General features: G+C 50.2%; 2 protein-coding genes across 2 annotated transcripts in view; both read left to right on the forward strand.

Moving 5' to 3' along the window:
* The window catches only part of GNB5 (G protein subunit beta 5), a 30,452-nt gene extending 17,281 nt beyond the window's left edge, over positions 1–13,171 (forward strand). Inside the window, exons 8-13 of the mRNA XM_049812650.1 lie at positions 3,246–3,389; positions 6,560–6,651; positions 6,773–6,821; positions 9,397–9,493; positions 10,549–10,715; positions 11,047–13,171. Coding sequence (XP_049668607.1) covers positions 3,246–3,389; positions 6,560–6,651; positions 6,773–6,821; positions 9,397–9,493; positions 10,549–10,715; positions 11,047–11,058 — 561 coding nt within the window. The 3' untranslated portion in view covers positions 11,059–13,171. The remainder of the gene's footprint in view (positions 1–3,245; positions 3,390–6,559; positions 6,652–6,772; positions 6,822–9,396; positions 9,494–10,548; positions 10,716–11,046) is intronic.
* A 2,639-nt stretch (positions 13,172–15,810) lies between these two features.
* BCL2L10 (BCL2 like 10) lies at positions 15,811–19,276 on the forward strand. Its single transcript, XM_049812920.1, has 2 exons — positions 15,811–16,413; positions 18,113–19,276. Exons 1-2 carry the CDS (start codon positions 16,012–16,014, stop codon positions 18,242–18,244), a joined length of 534 nt encoding a protein of 177 aa, XP_049668877.1. The 5' UTR covers positions 15,811–16,011; the 3' UTR covers positions 18,245–19,276.
* Positions 19,277–21,271: the final 1,995 nt, after the last annotated feature.

The following is a 21,271-nucleotide window of genomic DNA, read 5'->3' on the forward strand; positions in this document are numbered from 1 at the left end:
CAAAGCCAGGAACTAAATGCAGATCTTCTGAGACCAGGCCAGCCTTCCTCTGTAGTGAATATCTCAAAAGATCTCTTTCTCTGGGAATATGAAAGATGATGAAAGGAGACAGGATAATCGCCTTGTCCTCTCTGTTTTTTCAATTTAATTGAAGCTCTGCTCAGTGCAGGTCTGCAACAAAGTACATGGCAAAAGGGAGCATTTTCATTACCCTCGGTATCAGCAGAGCTGCTGGAAAGGGAATACCTTGTCCCCTTCCTCCAGATATTTGGAGCTCTTCTGAAGGAAATACCAGCTCTCATTGCTTCTATTTCAGGACATGAGATGCCCGAGAGTATGTTCTATGGTTTCTGTAATGACTCCGAGGTGCTAATTTAAGTCCATTGCCATGGAAACAAGTGGTGGAGGTACCCAGCACTAAGGCTTGCTCAGCCCTGACCTCACTGTGCAGGAGCCCTGAGTAATTAGAGCAGTCTAAATTAAGTGGAATGTTTTTGACGAGATAGAAAACCAGTATTCTCTTTCCTTGTCCATACCTGTAGGCATCATTATTGATCCTATGAAAGGAAAAATTAGTTATTTTTCATAATTAAAAGAAGAAAGAACAATTGGGTCTTTTTTCCCATGTGAAATACAGCAAACTGCACTGATATTGAAGGTAATGTATTACTATTGTTAAATAATACCACAGTAGATTTAACTGCCTTATATTCAGCGATTCAGAGATTTTTCTGAAGACTTTAAAAAGAAATTTTCCTGTGATTGACAGGTTTATAAGTGATCATTTATAGCACCACATGTTATTATTGAAACAAATACAAGCAAGTGGGTTGGCCAGGCTCCCGTTAGGACACCGTTATGTAGAGGGTCCTAGAGAATCCCAGACTTCTTATCTTTTTCCTTTTACGTAGCGGCCACAGAATTAAAATTATGCAGTAACTCTGGGGGTGCACAGTGTAACAAGCCCACTGTGCAGGCAGGAGCTTTCCCAGCTGCGTGCGGAACAGCTCTGCTCTCCCGGCTTGCGTCACGGAGGGATGTGGTCCCTGTCCTGGAGCAGCCCGAGCGTGCGTCCCCCAGCCCAGCGCCCCGCAGCACCCGCTGCTAGGTGCTGTGAGTGCTGCTGCTCTGCCTTGGCTGCTCTCTTAAACTACAGCTCGGTTTTCCCTGGGAGGAGTGAAAGGCAGGGCAGGAGTTGCTGTGCCCGTGGGCGTCTGGCAGTGCGACGGCAGGAGATCCAGGGGTGGTTCGTCATTGATGAAAGCCGCTCTCAGGCTGTGTGGGTACTGAAATAGGGGGTCCCATCCTTGCTCCCCATCGTGTTCCCCCCCTGGGCCGAGACAAGCGCTGAGCTGCAGGGCTGGGCGACCCGTGCACCTTGCTCTCGGTGCCCCAAACCAGTCTCGCTAGAGAGAACCTCCCCCGCCTCCGTGCGCAGGGAGCTGGGGAGCCTCGCTTCCTAAATTAGGTATATCTGCAGCTCTGCGGTGTGATAATGCTCCCCACGTGGCAGTGCTCCGTGTGTATTAATAGCAGCAGTTAATTGGGATCTCGAGTGCTTTGCACAGGGCGGGCAGCCGAAGCCCCGGTGCGGCCGGGCTGAGAAGCAGGATGAGGCCCGTGGCGATGGAGGAGGAGGAGGCGGCGGCGGCGGCCGGGGCCGGGGCCGGGGCCGAGGCGAGGGCGGCCGCGGTGCGGTGCGTGTGCCCCCGGCGAGCGGGGGCTGTGTCCCCGCTGTCCCCTCCCGGTGCAAGTGCCGGCTCTTGCCGCCAGGCGCCAGGCGAGGATCCCCGTCCGGCGCGGCCGGAGTCCCTCCTGCAGCAAGCCGGGGGCTGATGGCGAGGACTGTTAATTCCCTTGGGGGTTTGGGTTTTTGGAGGGGTTTCGGTCTGGTGCGCTTTGCAATGGCAATACCCTGAAGGTGAGTCCGTAACGTTCCTCTTTAGGCTTTAGCTGGAGCTCTGGGCTGCCAACAGACCCTTCCCGTCCTCCCCGAGCTGCTCCAATTCCCCTCGTATCTTTCTTACGCGCTATTGCAAGAGCAAATCCTCTGAGCTGAAAGCCCTCGTTCCTCAGCCAGGTACAAATAGGCCTCAGAACAGAGAAGTTCATTGATCTAGGCTCAAAAGCTGGCCAGAAAGAGAAGTCGGGACTTTCTTCTGCTCTTATCATCTCAGAGTATTAGCGTCTCTCTACCGCAGGATTCAGAACAGGCTGTTCTGCAGCTTTGCAGACCTCTGTTTGTGGGAGGAGTTTTTGGAGCATCTGTCAAACATGTTCAGTGTTTAACCTTTATGCAACTCTGTGAATGGTTTCATGGTTGTGTGATGATCATCTTCTTGAACGATCTTTCCTTTTTAACTTCTGACTGCCCACGGGGATCCCTTGAGTTTCCTCACCTGTGTGCAAGACTGAGAGCCCTCCTACGTTCACCCTTGCCTTCTTCCACACCAGCGCACAGGGACCCTTTCAACCTACGGAATCTGAGATTGCGTAACAGCTTCGAGTGCCAAGGGGAAATTTTGAACAATTGAGCATCATCAGGATTTAGCCACAATAACAAGCACTGATCACATGTGCTTTCTACAAGCACTGTAGCAGATGAGGGAAGCTGTGAGCTATGTTCGGTCAGTGTATGTTCAAGCCCTTTCACACACAAATGGTTTTGGACAAGTGAGAGGTGATGGACTTATCAAACAACTGTCTAGACAGGCTTACTTCCCTTTCAGAAAATCCATGTCTTAAGCCCAATTAATTGGGTTTAACCTGGCTATTTCAAGCAGAAAAAAAATTCAGAGAGTAAACAGGTATACTTAACTCCAACAGTTCTTCTCTTTAGCCGGGTTGAATTCCAGCAGCCTAAGTATGGGTAGGGTTAAATGCAGGGGCAGACAGGAATAACAGTCTGGTTCTACGTCCTTTTTGGAGGATATGGAAATGCCAGCAGATCCTTACTGCCATCACTTCTCCAACCCCCCCTGCAGAAAACTGACCATTATTGAAATACTGTGTAGGTATAGCTGTGTCAATACAGCTGTCCTTTCCACTCGAACTTCTTTCCTTAAAAATAAAAACCATAAACTGTGCTTAGATTCACATTGTTTTTATGGCTTTGATTTATTGCATAGTATGTCATTAAATTAAAGCTGTCCTTGGTGTATGTATAGGATGTCAGTTGTTTCTTTGTGAACTTGAAGATCATCTCCTGATTTTTTTATTGTGACTCTTCTTGCCACTTCCTATAGATCCTGACAGCAAGTGGAGATGGAACTTGTGCTCTGTGGGACGTTGAGAGTGGGCAGCTTCTGCAGAGTTTCCATGGTCATGGAGCTGATGTCCTGTGCCTGGACCTGGCCCCTTCTGAAACGGGAAATACATTTGTCTCTGGGGTAAGCAGGAGCTTCCTAGCATAATACAAAATTAAGGAATGTGGAAGGGAAAAGGCAGCAAAGCAGGAGGCTCGTGATCTTATTGAGAGGGTGCTGGAGTATGTGTTGGAAGCCCCAGTGCAATCCACTCATTGCAAGCACATTTTCCAAGCTGGAGCAAATTAAACCCCTGACTGTGGGGTCAAACCCACCCAGCCAGTCTGACTGCAGTTCTGCTTACTTAGCAAATTCCACCCCACAAAGCAATCCAGCCCAAGATCAAAACAACGCCTCTCCCGGGAAGGGAAAGGCTCAGAGTTAGAGCAGCGGGCTCCTACCACAGCAGAGGTGTGAGCCCCTGTGGGTAGGAGCCTGGCACAGTGGACGATTTCCCGCATTTGGCTCCTTTCTCGTGCCCAGCTCTCTGGAGCTGGACGGGGTGCACCAGGGGGCTGCTCAGGGCATTGAAGTGGGGGTGCAAATAACGTGCGTGCCACTATGTCCCTCAACCGCTCCCCAAGAAGCCAAGGGGTAGCTTGGACTCTGGCTAAACCCTCGTACAAGTTGGAGCAGGGAGATGAGGTGTGGCCACGTCTTCAGCTGTTGCAGAGTCCCCTGTGCCTTCCAGCGGTACCAGAGGCATTTAAAACCCCTTCGTCAGTCGAACGCTGCCTGCTCCCTGTTCTGGCCCAGAGGAACGCACAAACCTCGCTGGGGCTGCAGGACTGGTCTGGGAGAGTACCCAGGGCATCTTCCAAATCTTGTCCTGCTGCTGAGGGATTGCTGTTCCCAGGCAGCCAAGCTGTTGGCATGCAGCCTGGCAGTGAGGTGGGCAAGGCACAAAGGTGAGTGAGATGGGGCTCAGCTCCTTTTCGAGGTGGTCCTTGTCTTTCTCAGAAGTTCAGTGTGCAGGTGAGGGCTGGCAGGAGCTGAGAGATGACCTCTCTTACTGGAGGCAGGTTGCTACCAGTAACTTTGCTGAAGGTACCTGGTTTCTGAGCCCCACCAGCACTACCCCAGGACTGGTCCTGTGCTTGCTGATGGAAATGGCCCTTGTGCCAGTGGGTGCTGACCATGGATTAGAGGATTCCACTTGTGCTGGGAGTCATGGTCCCATCCCTACACAATAAACCTGGACCTCTTCTGTTATGGCTCTTTTATCAAATTTGGCTGGCCCATCAGGAGCAGAGCCCAGCACACTGGCCCGGTTTGCCTGCTGCTAGCACAGCTGCTCTAAAGCGTGACTGAAAGCTAATTCCATCCGAGTACATTACTCCTCCCCGGCTTTTCTGTCACCGAGCTTGCTTCCCAGAAAGGATAGATTCATTTTCCCTGGGAACAGCTCAGCTTATTATAGGGCAAAGAATCGCAAGCAGCTATGGTACTGCTAAGAGAATATGTCATACTTGTGTCGATGTAGCAGCTTGGGCATGTCCGTGCTTACAGGGACTCGCTTAATTCATCACATATGCAGAATACCGCTTCAGTGAAGATCTGTCTTATATTGTGCCAATGCAGGTATAGCCAGAACAGTGGAACCTGAAGGTATAGTGGAATAGAGAGACTCCCTGTATATTGTACCTATGTAATACAGTAACCTTGAGCTGGAATAGGCAATGCCAATACATCGGCGTGCAGCCTGGGTGCTGTTACATTTAACAACTTAACTGAAAATCCCAGCCCTCCTGGGTGAGCTCAGGTCTCTGTCCCAGCTGTTGTGCTTAGTGCCCTCTGAGCACTGCTTCTTGGGGCCAGTTGGATAGCACTCAGGGAGCCCATCTCTCCACAGGGGGTTGCTGGTTTCTCCTTCAAAACCTTAGGAGTCAAAGCACCAGCTTGTCAGATTGGTCTTGCCCCCAAACTCCCAGAGAGGTCAGTAAGAATAGTGCATATGGAAGCAATTCGAAGGGCTGGGTTTGGGCTGTGGCCGGGCTTGAGAGGGAAATATGCTGAGTCCAAAAGGTCCTCTATCCTGTTTGGTTTCCCCAGTGCAGAAACCACAATTTGGTACAAAGGAACATTACCTCTTTTAAATAATGACATCATTAGTAAAAACCCTAGGATTTCATTTTAACAAGAGAATTAAAAAAAGAAAGAAAGATGTGGATTGTGAAGACACAATTTAATTAGCAATCATATCTGCTTAAAAATAAATAACATGTGTGGCACGGTCTGCTGGGCAGGATGCACTAGCTTGGCAGAAGCAGCGGCCGCCTGGCCTGCCCTGTGCTTCCCCTGCAGCCTCAGAGAGCCTGAGGCCCCCAGAGCTGAGCCTACCTACAGCCTGCCCCTCAGCAGGGTCATATTTATTAAAATCTTCCATCACTCTTAAAAGAAAAGTCCGTGTTCTTTTTCCTGTCACTGTGACAGCAGCGAGACATAGCAGCTGAGAGGGTGGTCCTAGGGGTATGAGATGGTTCCTGCCCCGAGGATGTTGTTGCAGACTACATGGGCTGAGCCCCTTGCCCAAAGCATTCAGGGTGATGAGCATCTCGCAGCAAGCACCAAGTGTTAAATGATCTTTTCAAAGCACAGCTTGGAAGGGCAGGTTAGAGCTTGACAAGGAGATGAAATGCTGTTCTACTTCTTTTCTCATCCCAACCACACCATTGAGCACGTGGGTGTGGAGCCATGGCAGGCATTAACTCTGGTAAGAGACTGGGCAAGAGACCCTCCAGAAGCACTTATTTCACTTTCTGTTTCAGTGTGTGAAAAGAATTAGTTATAAAACTTTAAATGCTGGGTATTAATTTTTTATATTGGGCATGTTAAGTGGTAAGGGAATGAGTCAGTTATGCAGCTCTGTGGCACGGGGGGACTGCAGACGCAGGTATAGCAGCAGTGCAAGCAGAGCAGGGCTGCGAGTGCCGGTTAGTATGGGACTGCCCGCACAAACACCCCAGGCCTGTCTGCACCCCACCGTGCTGCACGGCAGCGCTATGCCTGTGCTGCTCTGCGGCACTCACTGCTGAGGCTCCAGCCTTCGCGACGCACTCTGCTCCTAACTGCAACTGCGCCGGGCCTGGGGGTACCAGTGCAGCCAGTTCTGGGGCTGCTTTGCCGCTTGCGTCCCCTCAGAGCTGTGATGTTCAGAGCCTTTGAATGTAGCTGGGCTTGATGACGTGTATCAGGCACATGAGGGGTGAATGTCACCATTTGCACAACTGTAGTGAATTTTTTTGTCTTATTAGGGATGTGACAAGAAAGCCATGGTTTGGGATATGCGGTCTGGTCAGTGCATCCAGTCATTTGAAACCCATGATTCAGATATCAACAGTGTCAGGTCAGTATGTTTCTGGGAGAGGACACATTTGCGAAGTTGAGCAATGCACTGGTTCTATTCTTGAAGTCTGACCTCATCCAAGTAATGTAATGTGTTCTGGTCTTTTTTTACTCATGCACAGATATTACCCAAGTGGAGATGCTTTTGCCTCTGGTTCAGACGATGCCACGGTATGTTAATTCAGCAGCCTAATTTAGGGAAGGTCCGTTACTTCCCAGGTCAGATTTTCCTAAAAGACTAGGTCACATCCACAGAGGACTTGAAGTGACTAAACTGGGCCTGTGACACCAAAGTTGCAGAAATAATAATGCTATAATATAATATATATTAAATAGTACATCTAATGCTATAGGGAAAAATCTAGGAACACTTCATAGGTCACCTCTGCAAACTTCTCTACCTGAGGTACTGTCCAAATATTCATTTCAGATTTTCTGTGATTTGAAGATTCCTGGTCAAAATTAGTTGTCTTACTGGAAGAGTTTTGGCTTCATGTAGTTGTTGGTCGCAACGTGGGAGGAACCAGATGAAATGCTGCAGCTTGTGTCAGGAGCAGCACAGCGCAAGGGCACGAAGGGAGCCTGCACATGAGTGTGCACATCCCGGCAAGCAGAGGGGCCGTGGGCTCAGCGCAGAGCTGGGCAGACCCCGTCAGCTGGCCTCCACGGCCCTGTCCATCTTGAGAGTGCAGCTCCAGGGTGGCCTTGGCCACAAACATCTCCTCCCTGTCAGCCTGACTCACTGCCAACACTTCTCACTTCGATGAGTCACCACCGCATCCAGGTCATCCTAGATGATACAATAGTTCTTACTGGATCTTATCTATGAGCAAGCTGCTAGGAGGGGCACAGTATGTATTGACAGGTAATTTTGGTCACACATTGTATGTGAAATGCCACTTACCTCCTGGTGCCTTCGGGCCCCTGAGCGATGCACAGGGCTGGTGGCTCTCCCTGCAGCTGCTGGGACTGAGCTGGCAGTTAGGTGTAACTTGAGGAGAGCAGACATTTGGGAGGCACCTGGCACCTTTTTTCTCTCCTCTATTCTTTCTAAAGTACTCTGCCCTCAGAGCATGTTTTGAGTCCGCTCCAATACTAGGTAAACTCAGTAGAAACATTCCCTTTGTCTTCACTGGATGTGGAGACCTTCCAAGACTCTTCTGGAGAAAGCGTACACTGCTTTTAGGTCTTAAAAGCTGCGATTATAAATTAATACCTCTAGCTCTGTGGTGAGCCCAGTGGCTCTCTGCACATTCAGATGCGGTACTCTGAGCACTTGAGATGCTGAGGGAGTGAGATGGAGAAATTGTCCATCATTAAATTCCAATGAGAGCACTCTCTTTTTATACCCAGTACCATGGGCTCTGGGCTCCTGTGCTTATTAATTTATTTGATGGGGTTTCTCTCTCTTAACTATTCCTGACACCTCCAACTTGAGCAGGAGAATGGGAAATTCCATCTCCGTGCTTTTGACAGAGGTTTTGGCAGTTTCCATCTACTTCATTCTTTAAATGAAGAGGTTGGTGTTTTCAGCTTCACAGACTGATACACTGACTGATATCCTTGACCTGATTTATATACTTAGGGATTTCGAGGAACAGATAGATAATCCTGACTGCCTGGAGGGAAACCATAAAAGCGTGCTCATGTGGCAGTGCTGTCACCTGCGGTGACCCCAGCTCCCTAACAGGACAGTCTGATGGAATTATTCACCAGCATGGAGCACTGGGAAACCTGGACTTCACATACCTGGCAGCTCCCCACCGCCCTGCGAATGAAACAGCCTCTTCCTTATCTGCAGGCTTGAATACCAGCCATTTTTCATTAGTAAAGTCTTAATATTAGCAAACCCATATGGCCAGTGTTTGCTTAAACTTAATTTATTAAGGAAGGTTTTCAGTTCAAATAGTTTTAAAAGTGCATTTTGATTTCAGGGCTAACAGACTGCCTTTCTGCATGGCAATGAAGTCTGGTCTGTCTATACATTATTTCCATGTCAAACAAGCCTAAGTACACTGGCAAGTGATAAAAACAGGAAGTGCAGGTTGTAGAGGTGATTGGGGATTTTCCATGAGAAATGAAAACCAAAGATCTGTATAAAAATGTGTTATTTCACTTGAATTATTTTCACGTAGGTTTTTCGGACAGAGAGGCCTCGTGGAAGGGCAGGGGCTGTTTGCTATCCTGTCTTACTCAGAGCAAGGACTACCATCTAAGGTTCCCAGTGCTGAGGGACTGTCTGAGCACCGTGCCACGTGGTCCGTGCTCTCAAAGATGACTAGAGACTTAATCTTCTGTGTCTCCCAGGCTCCAGCTGTGGCTAAACTGTCGTCTTTAGAGACTGTCTCTCCATGCACCTCCCTAGCAGCAGGATGCCCTCATATGCAGGAAACCACGGTGGGGAAGCAAGAGGGTAGGGGGACTTTCAGTGGGTAGCCATGGTCCAAAGCCCACCACTCATCTCTTTATAGCAGGACAGGCAGGAGGCTTAGAGAAGCGGTTTGGAAAAGCGAGTTCTTCACTCAGTTTATACAACACAGCCTTGTGTTGCTTAGATCCCTGTTAGGCTCCAGGGGAGTGCCAGTTACAGCGGGCAGAAATAGCAGAAGGAAAGAAGCCAAACAGCCACTTCCCGTGATGCCTGTTAGGCTGTGGTCCTTCCCACTCCCATTTTTTCAATGAAACGTAGTAGCTGTTGACTCCAGCCTTTACTGAGGCACGCCTGTTGGTTTTGTTTTAATCCTAGTGTCGTTTATATGACCTTCGTGCAGACAGAGAAGTAGCAATTTACTCCAAAGAGAGCATCATTTTTGGAGCATCCAGTGTGGACTTCTCCCTCAGTGGTGAGACCTGAACTTTGGAGGTTATCTTAGTGTTGGGATTTGAGGGGAACTGTAAAATTTTGCCAGTTTAATTTGATGAAGCATTTGTTATTAAAAGTTATTAAAAGTAATAGTAAGTACCAAAAGAAAAATTTAATGCATGGAAGCCTTTTTTCGCCTCCGTAAAAATAATTACTCTTTAAATAACCTAGCTGGCTATTGCTTCGTTGTAGCAATCAAAAGTATTTTCCTGGCCCTACTGAAGGCAGGAAACATTTTGCCTTTAACTACAGCTGGGCTAGAATTTCACAATAATGATTAAAAACATTTCAAAGGAAACATGAAATGTAACTGACTATTAAGCGCACTTACATAAATAGTTTTTAAAAGGCTAATAAATAACTAATAGACAGTAGAAGTATGTTAGAGGAGCATGAAGACGGAGAGATGATTACCATTTTTCACTACAGATCCGGAGACGTGAGCTCAAGTCTTGTCTCTCCTGCCCCAGAACAAATGCAGAGCTCCTCCAGTCACCCTGTGTGGGGATGAGTGGGTGGTGAGCTGCTCCGCCTGGGACAGAGGCAAATGTCTCTGTCATGGTCACAAGCACCACAGCTTGTCCCGTTGGGGACCGTGAATCACTTACCAAATTGTCTACTAATCATTCAACCATTTGTATTCAACTTCTTGCGTAAAGACTGAGCAAAATATTACCACCCTGCATTAGCTGTTGAAGTGCTCTTCAGTCTGTCATGATTTGGAGGCATCCCCTGTCTCTAACGACTGAGCAGATTCTCTGTAATTTAACTCAATTTTAACTATATTTTAAGCTAGCAAATTTTAATTGATTCAGCATTTAGTACGGACAGCTCAGCAGTGGAGCGGGGGTGTCTAAGGGGAGCACAGCTAGCCGGCGGGAGGCAGGGGCCAGGGCTCGCTGTGTGCGGAGGGTGGCACGGGAAAGCTGGCTTGTGGCTCACGGGGCGATGAATGTCCTGCAGAAGGCCCTTGCTGCAGTCAGGACATCTCACCTGCTTATGACCTCACTGTGTAAAACCTCATTCTCTTTGTAGGTCGCCTACTGTTTGCAGGCTATAATGATTACACCATAAATGTCTGGGATGTGCTGAAAGGGTCCCGTGTATCCATTCTGTTTGGACACGAAAATCGTGTCAGCACCTTGCGGGTCTCTCCCGATGGGACGGCGTTCTGCTCGGGCTCCTGGGACCACACTCTCCGAGTAAGTGTTGGCAGCACGTACTTCGGGTGCTTGGTTGTTTGTTTAATTGTTTAAAAAAGGGGGCGAGGGGGAAGGGTTGTGACAGGAAAATTGACTCTAGAAGGACTAAAGAGGATATAAAAACACAGTGTAAAACATGAACAGAAAATTCAAATTAAAGAAATCCCCACAAAGTGCTAGCAGAACTGTTAAATTTTGAACATGGCTTAAATAATATCATTGCTGCTGATACTCCGTACCACTAAGCTGACTGCCTTGCCAAATTTTAATTAAATGTTTGATAGAATAGTTAATGTCATAAACCATTGTTCAACTCTCTCTCTCTCTGCAGATCTGGGCTTAACCTGAGACCCTGTATGCAGAATCAAATGAAGACTGAAACCCTGGACTACAAAAACTGCATAAAAAAGCCACCCCTCAAAATCAAATATTCACTACACTACAAAAGAGTGACACTGAACCCACAGATTAACACAGCTAGGTAGAAAATGTAATCTGCTTGAACACATAGCAAACATCAACTTGTAGTAAAATGAAATGTTTTTAATTCTGTTTTGAAATTATCTTCTTTTATTAGAACTAGTTTAGATAATTATAAAGGGACTTTTCTCTGAAGTCACCTGTATCATAGAATTGAGTATTTCAGAGCACATTATGTATTTATTTGCATGAATTTAGTTCCTTTTTAAAGTTAAAAAAAAAGAAAGAAAAAAAAGAAAAAAAGATTCTTGATTTTATCGGGATGTAGCATAAAACTTGGAAACATTCCATAGTAGTGCATTGAATTTTGGTGTTGAAAAGTGGAAAGAAAAACAATTCTGATACTTTATGATGGCGTTATGGATGACTGGACCTTGGCAGTAAGTAGAGGAGCAAAGGACCTACTGTGAAGGTACTGGCTGTTGTCATAAGAATGTATTTTTTGTACAGAAAAGAAATCCTTTCAATCCCTGTTTTTTCCTACTGTCTTTTTAGATAGAAATAAGTATTTCATCTCTGTTACATGAATATAAAGAATCTAAATATATACAAACTGATAAACTGCAAAGAGGAGGGATATAAACATGATTTACATAATCATGAGGTAATACTTAACCAGTAGTTTCTTAGAAATTTTTAATTGTATCACTTGGTGAGTGAATTTTCTTTTACTTAAAGGAATATTACATGCTAAGCACTAAGGGATACTACACGCTAAGCACTAAGCACTGTTATGCTGATGGTCAAATCTTTTCCAAGTCAGTCATAGTCATTCTATGATCATGATCCTTATTTGCATTTCGAGCAGTTCATACCACTTTGGCAGGGCAATGTAGCTTAAATGTGTATTAAGGCAGTGTACGCCCATTTTAAGGTCCTTCTGCAACGTCAGAGCAGTGTAAGTTCATGCAAATGCGGGTCAAACCTTACAAGGCAAATCATACAGTCCTTACCCTCAACAGTAATCTCCCACTGGCGTGGACATAGTTTTGTCACAGTTGGACTTGAGAATGAACAACAGTGAGTTGTTGAAAACCTGCTGTGAGCCACAGTCCTGCCAGCATTTGACACTGTGCTCACGAGCCCATCTGATCCAGGAGCCACTGGGTTTCAGGGAAGCAGTACAGCCGGCCACATTGCTGGCAGCACCCAGCCCTCTGTGTGAGCGTGGTAATGCAATGCAGACTGGCAGGACTACCCCCATGCGGAGCTGATGCTCTAGAATTAAGATTTAATCAGATAAAGCTGAGATACAGTTAATGATAGAACTGTTGGTAAATTATATTTGCATTTATACACTGAAAACCATTGAGACTAGTGCGTGTCACCTCTGCTCACACTGTCAGGTACTGAGTCTCACCTGAGCGGAGGCACACATGGAGCAAAGTGCTGGAGTAGTGCTGGAGTAATGCTGGGAGCTTGCACGGTCTGGCCTTTGAAATGCAAGTGGGGAGATACATCTCTGAAAAGATCAAAGACATGAATTATATTTAGATTGAAACAAGAGAAAACAAGCTCACTGGAGGGAGCTTGATCACAAGCTCACTGATCACTGGAGTTGGCTGTTCACATAAGTTTGGTGGGAATACGCTCATTCTATTTGAAGGTGGGATTTTTTTAGAGTTCTATAAAAATTGTGTTAGAAACGAAGTCTCCTCATTCATGAAAACACTAGGTTCCATGAATCCATAACCGGTTAACCTAGGACACTGACATTTTTATCAGCCTTCAGTCCCTATGGAAAGAGCTCAGCTGTTTTCACTTGGAAAAGTCAACTCTGACGCTTTGCAATATTTGTGGCAAACTATCCCTGTAACAAACTGAATGCACTATGGAAATGTCGTGTAGAGCTCACTGTGCAATACTGAGTCAATACACTGTACACATTTGATCAAAAGATTAATATTAATGTTTAGATAGTATTTATTGGTAAGAAGTTTGTTTCAAACATATTACATTGTGTTGATACTTATGAATGGCCTAAATACAATAAATTGTATTTTACATATTGAGAACATGTATATAGTCATTGTAATGGTACTCGTAATGGTAGCTGTTTTTTTCTGGGTTTTTGGCGTTTGCTTTTTGCACCATACAGTTTCTTAGATCATTTGTCCTGCAAAAATCTAGGGCAAAATCCAGATCTACTCGAAATTTGCTTCTGGAATATCTGCTGGAAATACCCATGGTGGGCCACAGCAACTGAGAGCGAGCAGTCCTTGAAAGTACCTGAAACTCCATCTGAGCTCCTTCTGCATTCAGGAGGCCAGAACTCAGGTTGTGTTTTCCTGCTCAGAAGGATCACAGCTAACGTGGTGTTTTCCTTCCACATCTTCACCGCCATACCCGGGAATGCACTGGAAAATGCAGAGTATATGTTTTGTGGGAGCACAGGATGATTCTCCTCACATGGCAGTGGGACGCCAGTGAAAGCAGGGCCCCAAAACGCTGTTGAGGGCTCAGGCTATCTATCACTGTTTAGGTAAACCATATCTGCAGATCACCTGGAGATGCAACAGTTCAGCTTTCTGCCTTGTCAGTAGAAGAGAACTGTGCTGGGGTCAGCATGAAGGTGGTTGGTGGAAGCGCTGGGTTTAGACACTGAAAAAAGCACCTCCTTAACTTAGGCACGTTGTTTCATTTCCTTTCCTCCGAGGGGCTAGGGAAAGTGCTGAGCCAGCTCTTTTTCAGTGACATCAGTGCCCAAACCATCACCAGCTCCAGTGAGAACGAGGCTGACATCGCATCTTGCACTTCTGTTCTTGCAGGGAGAGATCGCGTGGTTCTTGCACTTCAGGGCCACTGCCTGTGGACTCGTAAGTCAGGCTGCATGGACTTGGCACCTGTGAAAATCACCTTTTTGGTCCTGAGGTAACAGTGAAAGCTGTGAACCAGGACGGGCCTCGGCTTCCCACCAGATAAAGGAAGATGGGGGAACAGGGCACTGAAGCATCCGTTGTATTCTGTAGTCGCTAAAGGGTGACCAGGGAGGCTTTGGAAAACCCAGCGTTTCGAGACCCCCTGCTTTGGTCTGTCAAGCTCTTTGTGTCTTGGAAACGCCTCTATTCCTTTCCAGAGGGAGAGGTTTTAACCTGCCTCTTGTCCTTTCCCCAGCGTGTTCCAGCCTTGCAGAACAGCCGTGCAGCTCCGGGCGCAGCAGTGAAGCAGCGGTGTCACATCCCAGAGCCCCAGGCCCACTGGCCCTACCTTCCTGACCCGCTCCTCAGCTCAAGCCAGGAGGTGAAGGAAAAGCAGTCCCAAAAGGCTGCGCGAGCAGGCTATAACCAGGTTAAATGTATGGAGAGGAAGGGAGCTATAGCTAGGGCAAAGTCACTGTCAGACGGCTCCGTCCTGTTAAACAAAAACGCTATATAAACAGGAAGGGTGGAAAAGGATATTGCTAGAGAAAGAGCAGCCTCTCCCTCTTGCTCTCCTGCCGTGAGGAATGCAATAGGAAATTCCTGCTCAGGATTAACAATCGTTAAGGAAAACTCTAGTTAAAAAAGCATGTGTGTAAAGCGCTGGTGAAAAGTAAAGGTATCAATCCAGCTACTGCTCTAGCACATAAACACAGACTAGATCTCCCCAGTTAAAAGCAAAACAAAAGCCAAACGCGGGCACGTAAAACGAAGAGTTTGCTTTAGGAACGACTCTTAAGAGCTCAGGCCAATTCTTGATAGTGATCTGAGAAATCGCAATAGGATTGATTCCAGCCATCTATTTTTAGGTTTTCTGACGGGGATGTAAAACGGAGATGGAGAGCTGTAACCCAAGATAGGTGGCGTGAAGCGAAGCAGTCCCGTGCTGGCACGTTGGGCACCTTGAGCCTGTTGTGCGACGAGAGATGAGAGCATGACCCAGTCCCAGGCAGCTGTGGCAGCCCCTCTCCTCCCAGTGCTGGCGCGGGGCTGCGCGGTGACGGTGCAGTCGCAGCCGTGCTTTGCACCGGGCCACCATCTGAGCCTCGCTTGTGAACCGGTGCTGAGCGAGAAGCGCAAGTTGGGTGTACCTGTGCCGGGCCTGCCATAAATCTGGGGGTGGTTTTTATGGGAGTCTTGATGATCTGTTGAGCAGCTGATGGCACTCACAGCTCGAAGAGCACAGCCGGGATGCAGGGGAGGCCTCTAGCTGAGATTTCTCCCTGGTGCTGTGCCCCGTGCAAATGACACAGCTCGGCCAGGGTGTTCTCGCCCGTTTTATTTTACGCCACCAGCGGCGAAGGGCCCAACCTTTGCACCGCGCAGGTCCTAACCCTAGATTCTGCCTACACGCCCCTCAAAAAGCAAATGCCACTGCATTTGTTTGGTAAATACACCATGGGCTCGCCCTTCGGCCCTCGAAAACCTGCAGCTCCTTTGATGCAAAGAATACAGGTTCGGTCCACCAAGGGGGGAACCCCTCCCCCCCCGTATGAAGAAACGGCACCCCGGCGACTCAGCGTTTCGCTCGACCGCCCCGGGAAACGCGCGGCTTTGCGCAGCCGGTGCCCTCCCGGGGGATGCGGGCGGACCCTCCGGGGACGGGGCGCCCGCTCCCCGGCAGCACCCCGCCGGCCAGCCGAGGCCAGGCCAGGCGAGGCGGAGGGAGGCGAGGCGCGGCGAGGCGAGGCGGGCCGTGCCGGCCCGGGGCCGCCTCCTCGCCCCGGGTTTGGCTTTCCGCCGCGCCGGGCCCCGCCCCGGAGAAGGGGAGCGCTCCCCCAGCGCCCCGGGGCGGGCTGGGCTGGGCCGGGCCGGGCCGGGCCGGGCGGAGGGGCCGCCCCGCCTCGCCTCGCCTCGCCTCTTAGTCGGCGGCAGCTGCTGCTGCGGGGCTCGCAGCCATGCCGAGCTCGCTGAAGGAGGAGACGGCGCTGCTGCTGGAGGACTACTTCCAGCACCGCGGCGGCGGCGCCGCGCTGCCCCCCAGCCCCACGGCGGCCACGCTGCGGCGGGCGGCGGCCGAGCTGGAGCGGCGGGAGCGGCCCTTCTTCCGCTCCTGCGCGCCGCTGGCGCGGGCCGAGCCGCGGGAGGCGGCGGCGCTGCTGGAGCGGGTGGCGGCGCAGCTGGAGGCCGAGGGCGGCCTCAACTGGGGCCGGCTGCTGGCGCTGGTGGTCTTCGCCGGCACGCTGGCCGCCGCGCTGACCGAGCGGGGCTGCGGCGACGGGCCGCGCTGCCTGGCCGCCGCGCTGGCCGCCTACCTGGCCGAGGAGCGGGGCGAGTGGCTGGAGGCGCACGGCGGATGGGTGAGCGGGGACCGGGGCGGCGGGGCGGGGGGCGGCCCCGCGAAGACCGAGGAAGGGGGGGTGGGGTGGTGGGAGGCCAGGCAGCGCGGCCCGGGGTGGGTACCGGCAGGCCTGGACACCGCCACACGCCCCCACCCACCCCCCCTCCTCCGGCCCCGGCGCCGTGCTGCGGCTCGGCCCCGGGCGGGGGGTATTGCCCGGGAAACGCGCGGGTGTTCCTGCCGGCGCTGGGCGTGTGCGGCACCGGCGGGGAGGGGCCGCCGGGCGTCCGCGGGGCCCGCTTCGCTCCGGGCGGCGTGCGGGGGGCAGCGCGGGGGCGCGAAAGGCGCCCGCGGGTGTCCTGCGCTGCGGCTGGCCGGGGCCAGCTCGGCTGGCTGGAGGGGCCGGCGGGCGGCCGCGGGGTCCTGCAAGTGCGGGAACGGCCCCGCCGGCTCGGGGAGGGGACACGCGCACACACACGACAGGTTTGCCTTCTCCTCGGGGTCCGCAGCCTCCGGGTTTTGGAGAGCAGGCCCGACACGGGGCTTCTCCCGAGTGCAGGCACAAACCGGCGGTGTTGCCCGTTCCTCGGCGCGCCGGTGTACGGAGGCGCCCGTCAGCTAGACCTGCTGCTCTGGTTCCTGCTGGTCCCGCAGCTGGTCGGGTCGGGGCCTCGGGAAGGTGCGGGCAGTAGCGCTGACGGACGTTGCGGTGCGGCGAAGCGATGGCCGCTCTTGCTCTCCGCCACTCGAGATGCGTGCTGCAAGTACAGCCTCCGAGGCGTCCGCGCGGCCCTGCCTGCGTTTCCGAACAAAATGTCAGCTATCCCGCAGAACTGCACGTTTCCTATTTTCAGTCCTAGTGGAATATTTGATGCCAGTACAAATAAGCACTAAAAATAGGAAGCGGGGGGAAGCAGCCGCTGGTTTCGTTGACTTTTCCAGAGACCAAAATGAACTTGGTTTTCCAGCGGTCGCTGGTCCATCTGACTGCTGAGAACAGCACAGCGGTTGGCTACGACGTACGCTGTCACTTGGCAAAACCGCGCTGCCCGTTCGCACAAATTAAAGTGTAAAGAACAAAGTTCCGGAAGAAATTAAGAGTATGACTTGTTTACATAGACATCTGTGGAGCAGAGTTCAAACACGACCATCTGGAGTTGTATTGCTGCCACTTCTGATTATCGCAAATAACGATCTGGGAGAGCAGCTGCCAGCTTTGCTCTGTCATAGGTCAGCTCTGAGCAGTGTCCGCTTGGCCCTTCCAAGAGCGTGTAATCAGTCCCACGTCCACCGAGATGGGTCCGGCTTCGGGCTCCTGTCTTTCAAGTGGAAATTTCCATATCCTGCGTTTCAGATGCTTTCTGAAACTTGAATGAGGGGGAACAATGCTGGCAGCTCCCATCAGAAACTTGCCTAAAAGGGCGAAAATAACGTAATGACGTGCTGAGCCTCTCGGTAGGAAGTTTGCAGTTGACTGTTGAGCAAACCGTGCAAGCGCTGGTAGCTACTGCTTTCAGTCGCCTTGTGCAAAGGTTCTCACAAAGCATTTTTGTGTGCGCAAGGCAGCAGGCTTAGACTTTCGTGATTAAGTAGAGACTTCTGCAGCTGGCGAATGCCGTGCTGGGAATGCGAACCAAACTTCTGCTCAAAGACTCGTTAAAAGAAGTCCGGTTAATTGTGAGCCAACCAACTCAATGTCCTTTCTCTTGCTTTTCTAGGATGGCTTCTGTCGCTTCTTCGGCAGACATGGCTCCCAGCCGGCTGACCAGAGCAGTACCATAAGCAATGCGATCATGGCTGCGGCGGGGTTTGGAATAGCAGGATTGGCTTTTCTCTTGGTGGTGCGGTAGGCTGATGAACGGATCTTGCTATGGGAAAGTACTCTCAAAACTGACAATTTACCAGATTCCACTCTATTTTCTATAGAACAGACCCTCTAAGAAGAAGTTTATATTTTTAAACTGGCTTGGAAAACTGTCTCACCAAATCCTTGGCTATAAACTGCTTCACTTGCTACCCAGTAACAACACAAACAAATGTGTACTAAACCACCATTTGTGCATGTTCAAAACCTGTCCGTCTCCAAACATCCTCTGGACTTTCTTTTTGAAGGTGTAACCTAAACTTTAGCATGGTTCATGTACTGTAACTTCTGAGTGCTCGATGTTATGCTAGGAAAACGTTATGGTGGACTCGCTACTAAACCTTCTGTTCGAGACGTCTTTTTTACATGGAGGCAAGTCTTCGAACCTGCCTTCCATTAATACTGTAAAGTGGGCGAACGTTGACTGTGATTTAACATGTCTTATAGCCTCAAATGTGGTGCACAGCACTTGTAACTGAAAGGCAACTCATTGGTTGATTTAGAGCAATTAGCGCCCGTGATGCGAGAGGCATTAGGGCTTAATATAACATAAGGCTGATTTCACGACACTACAAGAAGATAAGTATTGATACAGGAAGGTAATGGCTGCAGTACTCGTTCTTACTGAAAGGAAAGGAGTTTAAATATTAAACCTTAATTGGTATATTGAAATCCAGTGGAGGCTGGAATTTCTCTGGATTTCCGTGACAAAACGAGAATTTCCGTATATCTTAATATATTTTTGAAGTATTTATCACTGTATAATACTTGTAGCCATGACATCTTTATTTTTGTTTAAAACTTAATGCTGGTTCTTGTCACTCTAGTGCGTATCAAGCGTTGTCTTGTTTGAGTAATATTTCACTCTATTTTCAACATGCTGTGTATTTCTTTCAATGGTTGTACAAATTGCCTTATGTTTCTGGTAGCTTTTAATAACGTTCCTGGGTTACTCATAGCGTGTACAATTTTACTATGGTGACTTCAAAGGTGAATAAATGTTAAGTATTTTTATTTTAAAAAACTTAACTTTCTGCTTACTCTGTCGGATGGGTGATGGTACTCGGATGGCGAGCGTTTCGGTGGTTACCTGGATGCATCAGCTTCGGTTCCCCTTCCTGCTGCTTTGCCCTGCAGCAAGGAGCTGTGTGATACCACACAGAGCGGTGCGATACCAGTCTTTGTGGCGGAGGAGTCCTGCAGTCAGAACGAGGGCTAAGACAGTCGAAGGGGAAAATCCAGTCCAAAAGGCCCGTCTTCACCACTGTGACTGGAAATAACCGGGTGGTTTTGTAGGCCAAAACTTTCCGCAGTTTACTAACATAGCTGGGTACAGACGGGCTCCTCCAAGAGCTGCTCCCGCTTGTAGAGAGCGAAAGAGCTCTTGTTTCTTCTCTGCCGAGACTTGCTGCTGCCTTTCCTTTACACACGCATGCTTTTTTACTGAAACTGGAGTTTCTGATACAAGTTATGATGACGACTGAGCAATAGGTGATGGAGTTCAACCTCCTCGGATTAGTAATACTGAGCAGCTGTAACTTTTGAGGGTGTTGGGTTTAACTCTTTTAAAAAGCAGCGCCAGGGTTCTGTCTCCCGGTCGGACGTTGCTCTGGTACGGGTGGCTCTGATACCCGGTAAGCGGTGCAAGCCCCTCGCTCAGCCTCCCTCCCTGGCCGCCCATCGGCCCCTCGCTCTGGCCTTCGAGCGGGTATGCCCTTCCGTGGGAAGAGCGCCCGGCGGGCGGCAGACTTCCCCTTGGGAAAGATCAGCCTGGCAGCCAGGTCTGCAGTGGCCAGCAGTGGCCACCCTGCTTCTCCTGCTGGCCACCGGGTGCCAGGGGAGGCGAGCGGCGGGGGCTGCGGCCCCGCGCCGGACAGAGCGGCGTTGTGCCGACCGGCTGCAGATGCGGGGAGAAGGACAAAAAGGGACATTCAAGGACGGTAAGTCCCGCGGAGGCAGGAAGGAGCTGGTGGTCCTCCCCCTCGCGCCGCCCGCTCTGAACAAATGTCCGCTTGTTCTCTGACTTCCAGTTCTCTAAACTCTGGCTTGGCTCCTCTCGGCGAAAGGATTAAGAGCCCGAAGCGCTCAGTTCCTCTCTCAAGTTCCCACAGGGATGGCGCCTGCTTCTGCGGCAGCTGGATGCTCTCGGGCGTCTGCCTCCCGTCCTCCTGGGCGGCCAGGAGGCTGCGGTGCCTGAAACTTTGGCTATGGTGGGAGTGAGCTGTCCTGGTACTGGGAAGCAAAGATAGTTCCCAAAACGTGGGATGCTTAGGGGGATGTGCGCTGAAAAGCATGGCAAATGACAGGGCAAGAAGCGCTCTAAACGGAGCTGAAATGTTGCACGGAAATGTCCTGCTGTGGATCTCACTGTCTCTCCGGTACCAAGCAGAGCAAAGATAAAATATCAGTATCTTGATTTCCAGTGTAACCTGATCTGGCTGGCCCCACAAAAGCAATAGCAGAGGGGATATTATGCTGGTTTTCACAGTGGGCTCTGGAAGAGAGAAGAAAATGGTCTGGAAATGTCCTTGAATAAAGTCACATCAGCCTTTGGCATAAACCTGACCCTTTACAAGGTGCAGCTCGGAGAGCATCTGCCGCTTTTCCTCGGCCTGGGAGCAGCTGGGGAAGGCTTCCTAAGAGCTAGAAGAACCAGGGTTAATTTAGGAAAGCTGTAAGGCTGAGTCAGGAGACTGCAGTGCAGCTCAGCAGCGTAGCAGCAACACTGCCTGTAGCTTCCTGACGCCCGGAGCCGGGCTGCTCCGGTCTCTGCTGGGAGCCTGCACCCGAGGGTGCTCCCCTCGGCCACCCTGCGAGCAGTGGGCACGGCCCGGGCTGCCGGCGCCTGGCACCGGGGGTAACCTGCCCGTCCCAGCCGGAGCCGCGCTCTGCTGAGGTGGGGGCTGTGGTGATGTGGGATTGAAGACTAGGGCTTCAACCACTGAAGCCCCGTTGACTGCAAGGCAGTTTAGACTCAGTCACATTTGCATGACTTCTGAATTTATTTTTTTTT

This window comes from Accipiter gentilis, chromosome 10 (genome assembly GCF_929443795.1).
Source record: "Accipiter gentilis chromosome 10, bAccGen1.1, whole genome shotgun sequence".
NCBI lineage: Eukaryota > Metazoa > Chordata > Aves > Accipitriformes > Accipitridae > Astur > Astur gentilis.

Bases quoted from the DNA above. Each gene is read 5' to 3' on its own strand.
- BCL2L10 (XM_049812920.1), top strand. From the start codon at position 16,012: ATGCCGAGCTCGCTGAAGGAGGAGACGGCGCTGCTGCTGGAGGACTAC. The intron at 16,414-18,112 runs GTGAGCGGGGAC...TTGCTTTTCTAG, and splicing joins TGGAGGCGCACGGCGGATGG to GATGGCTTCTGTCGCTTCTT.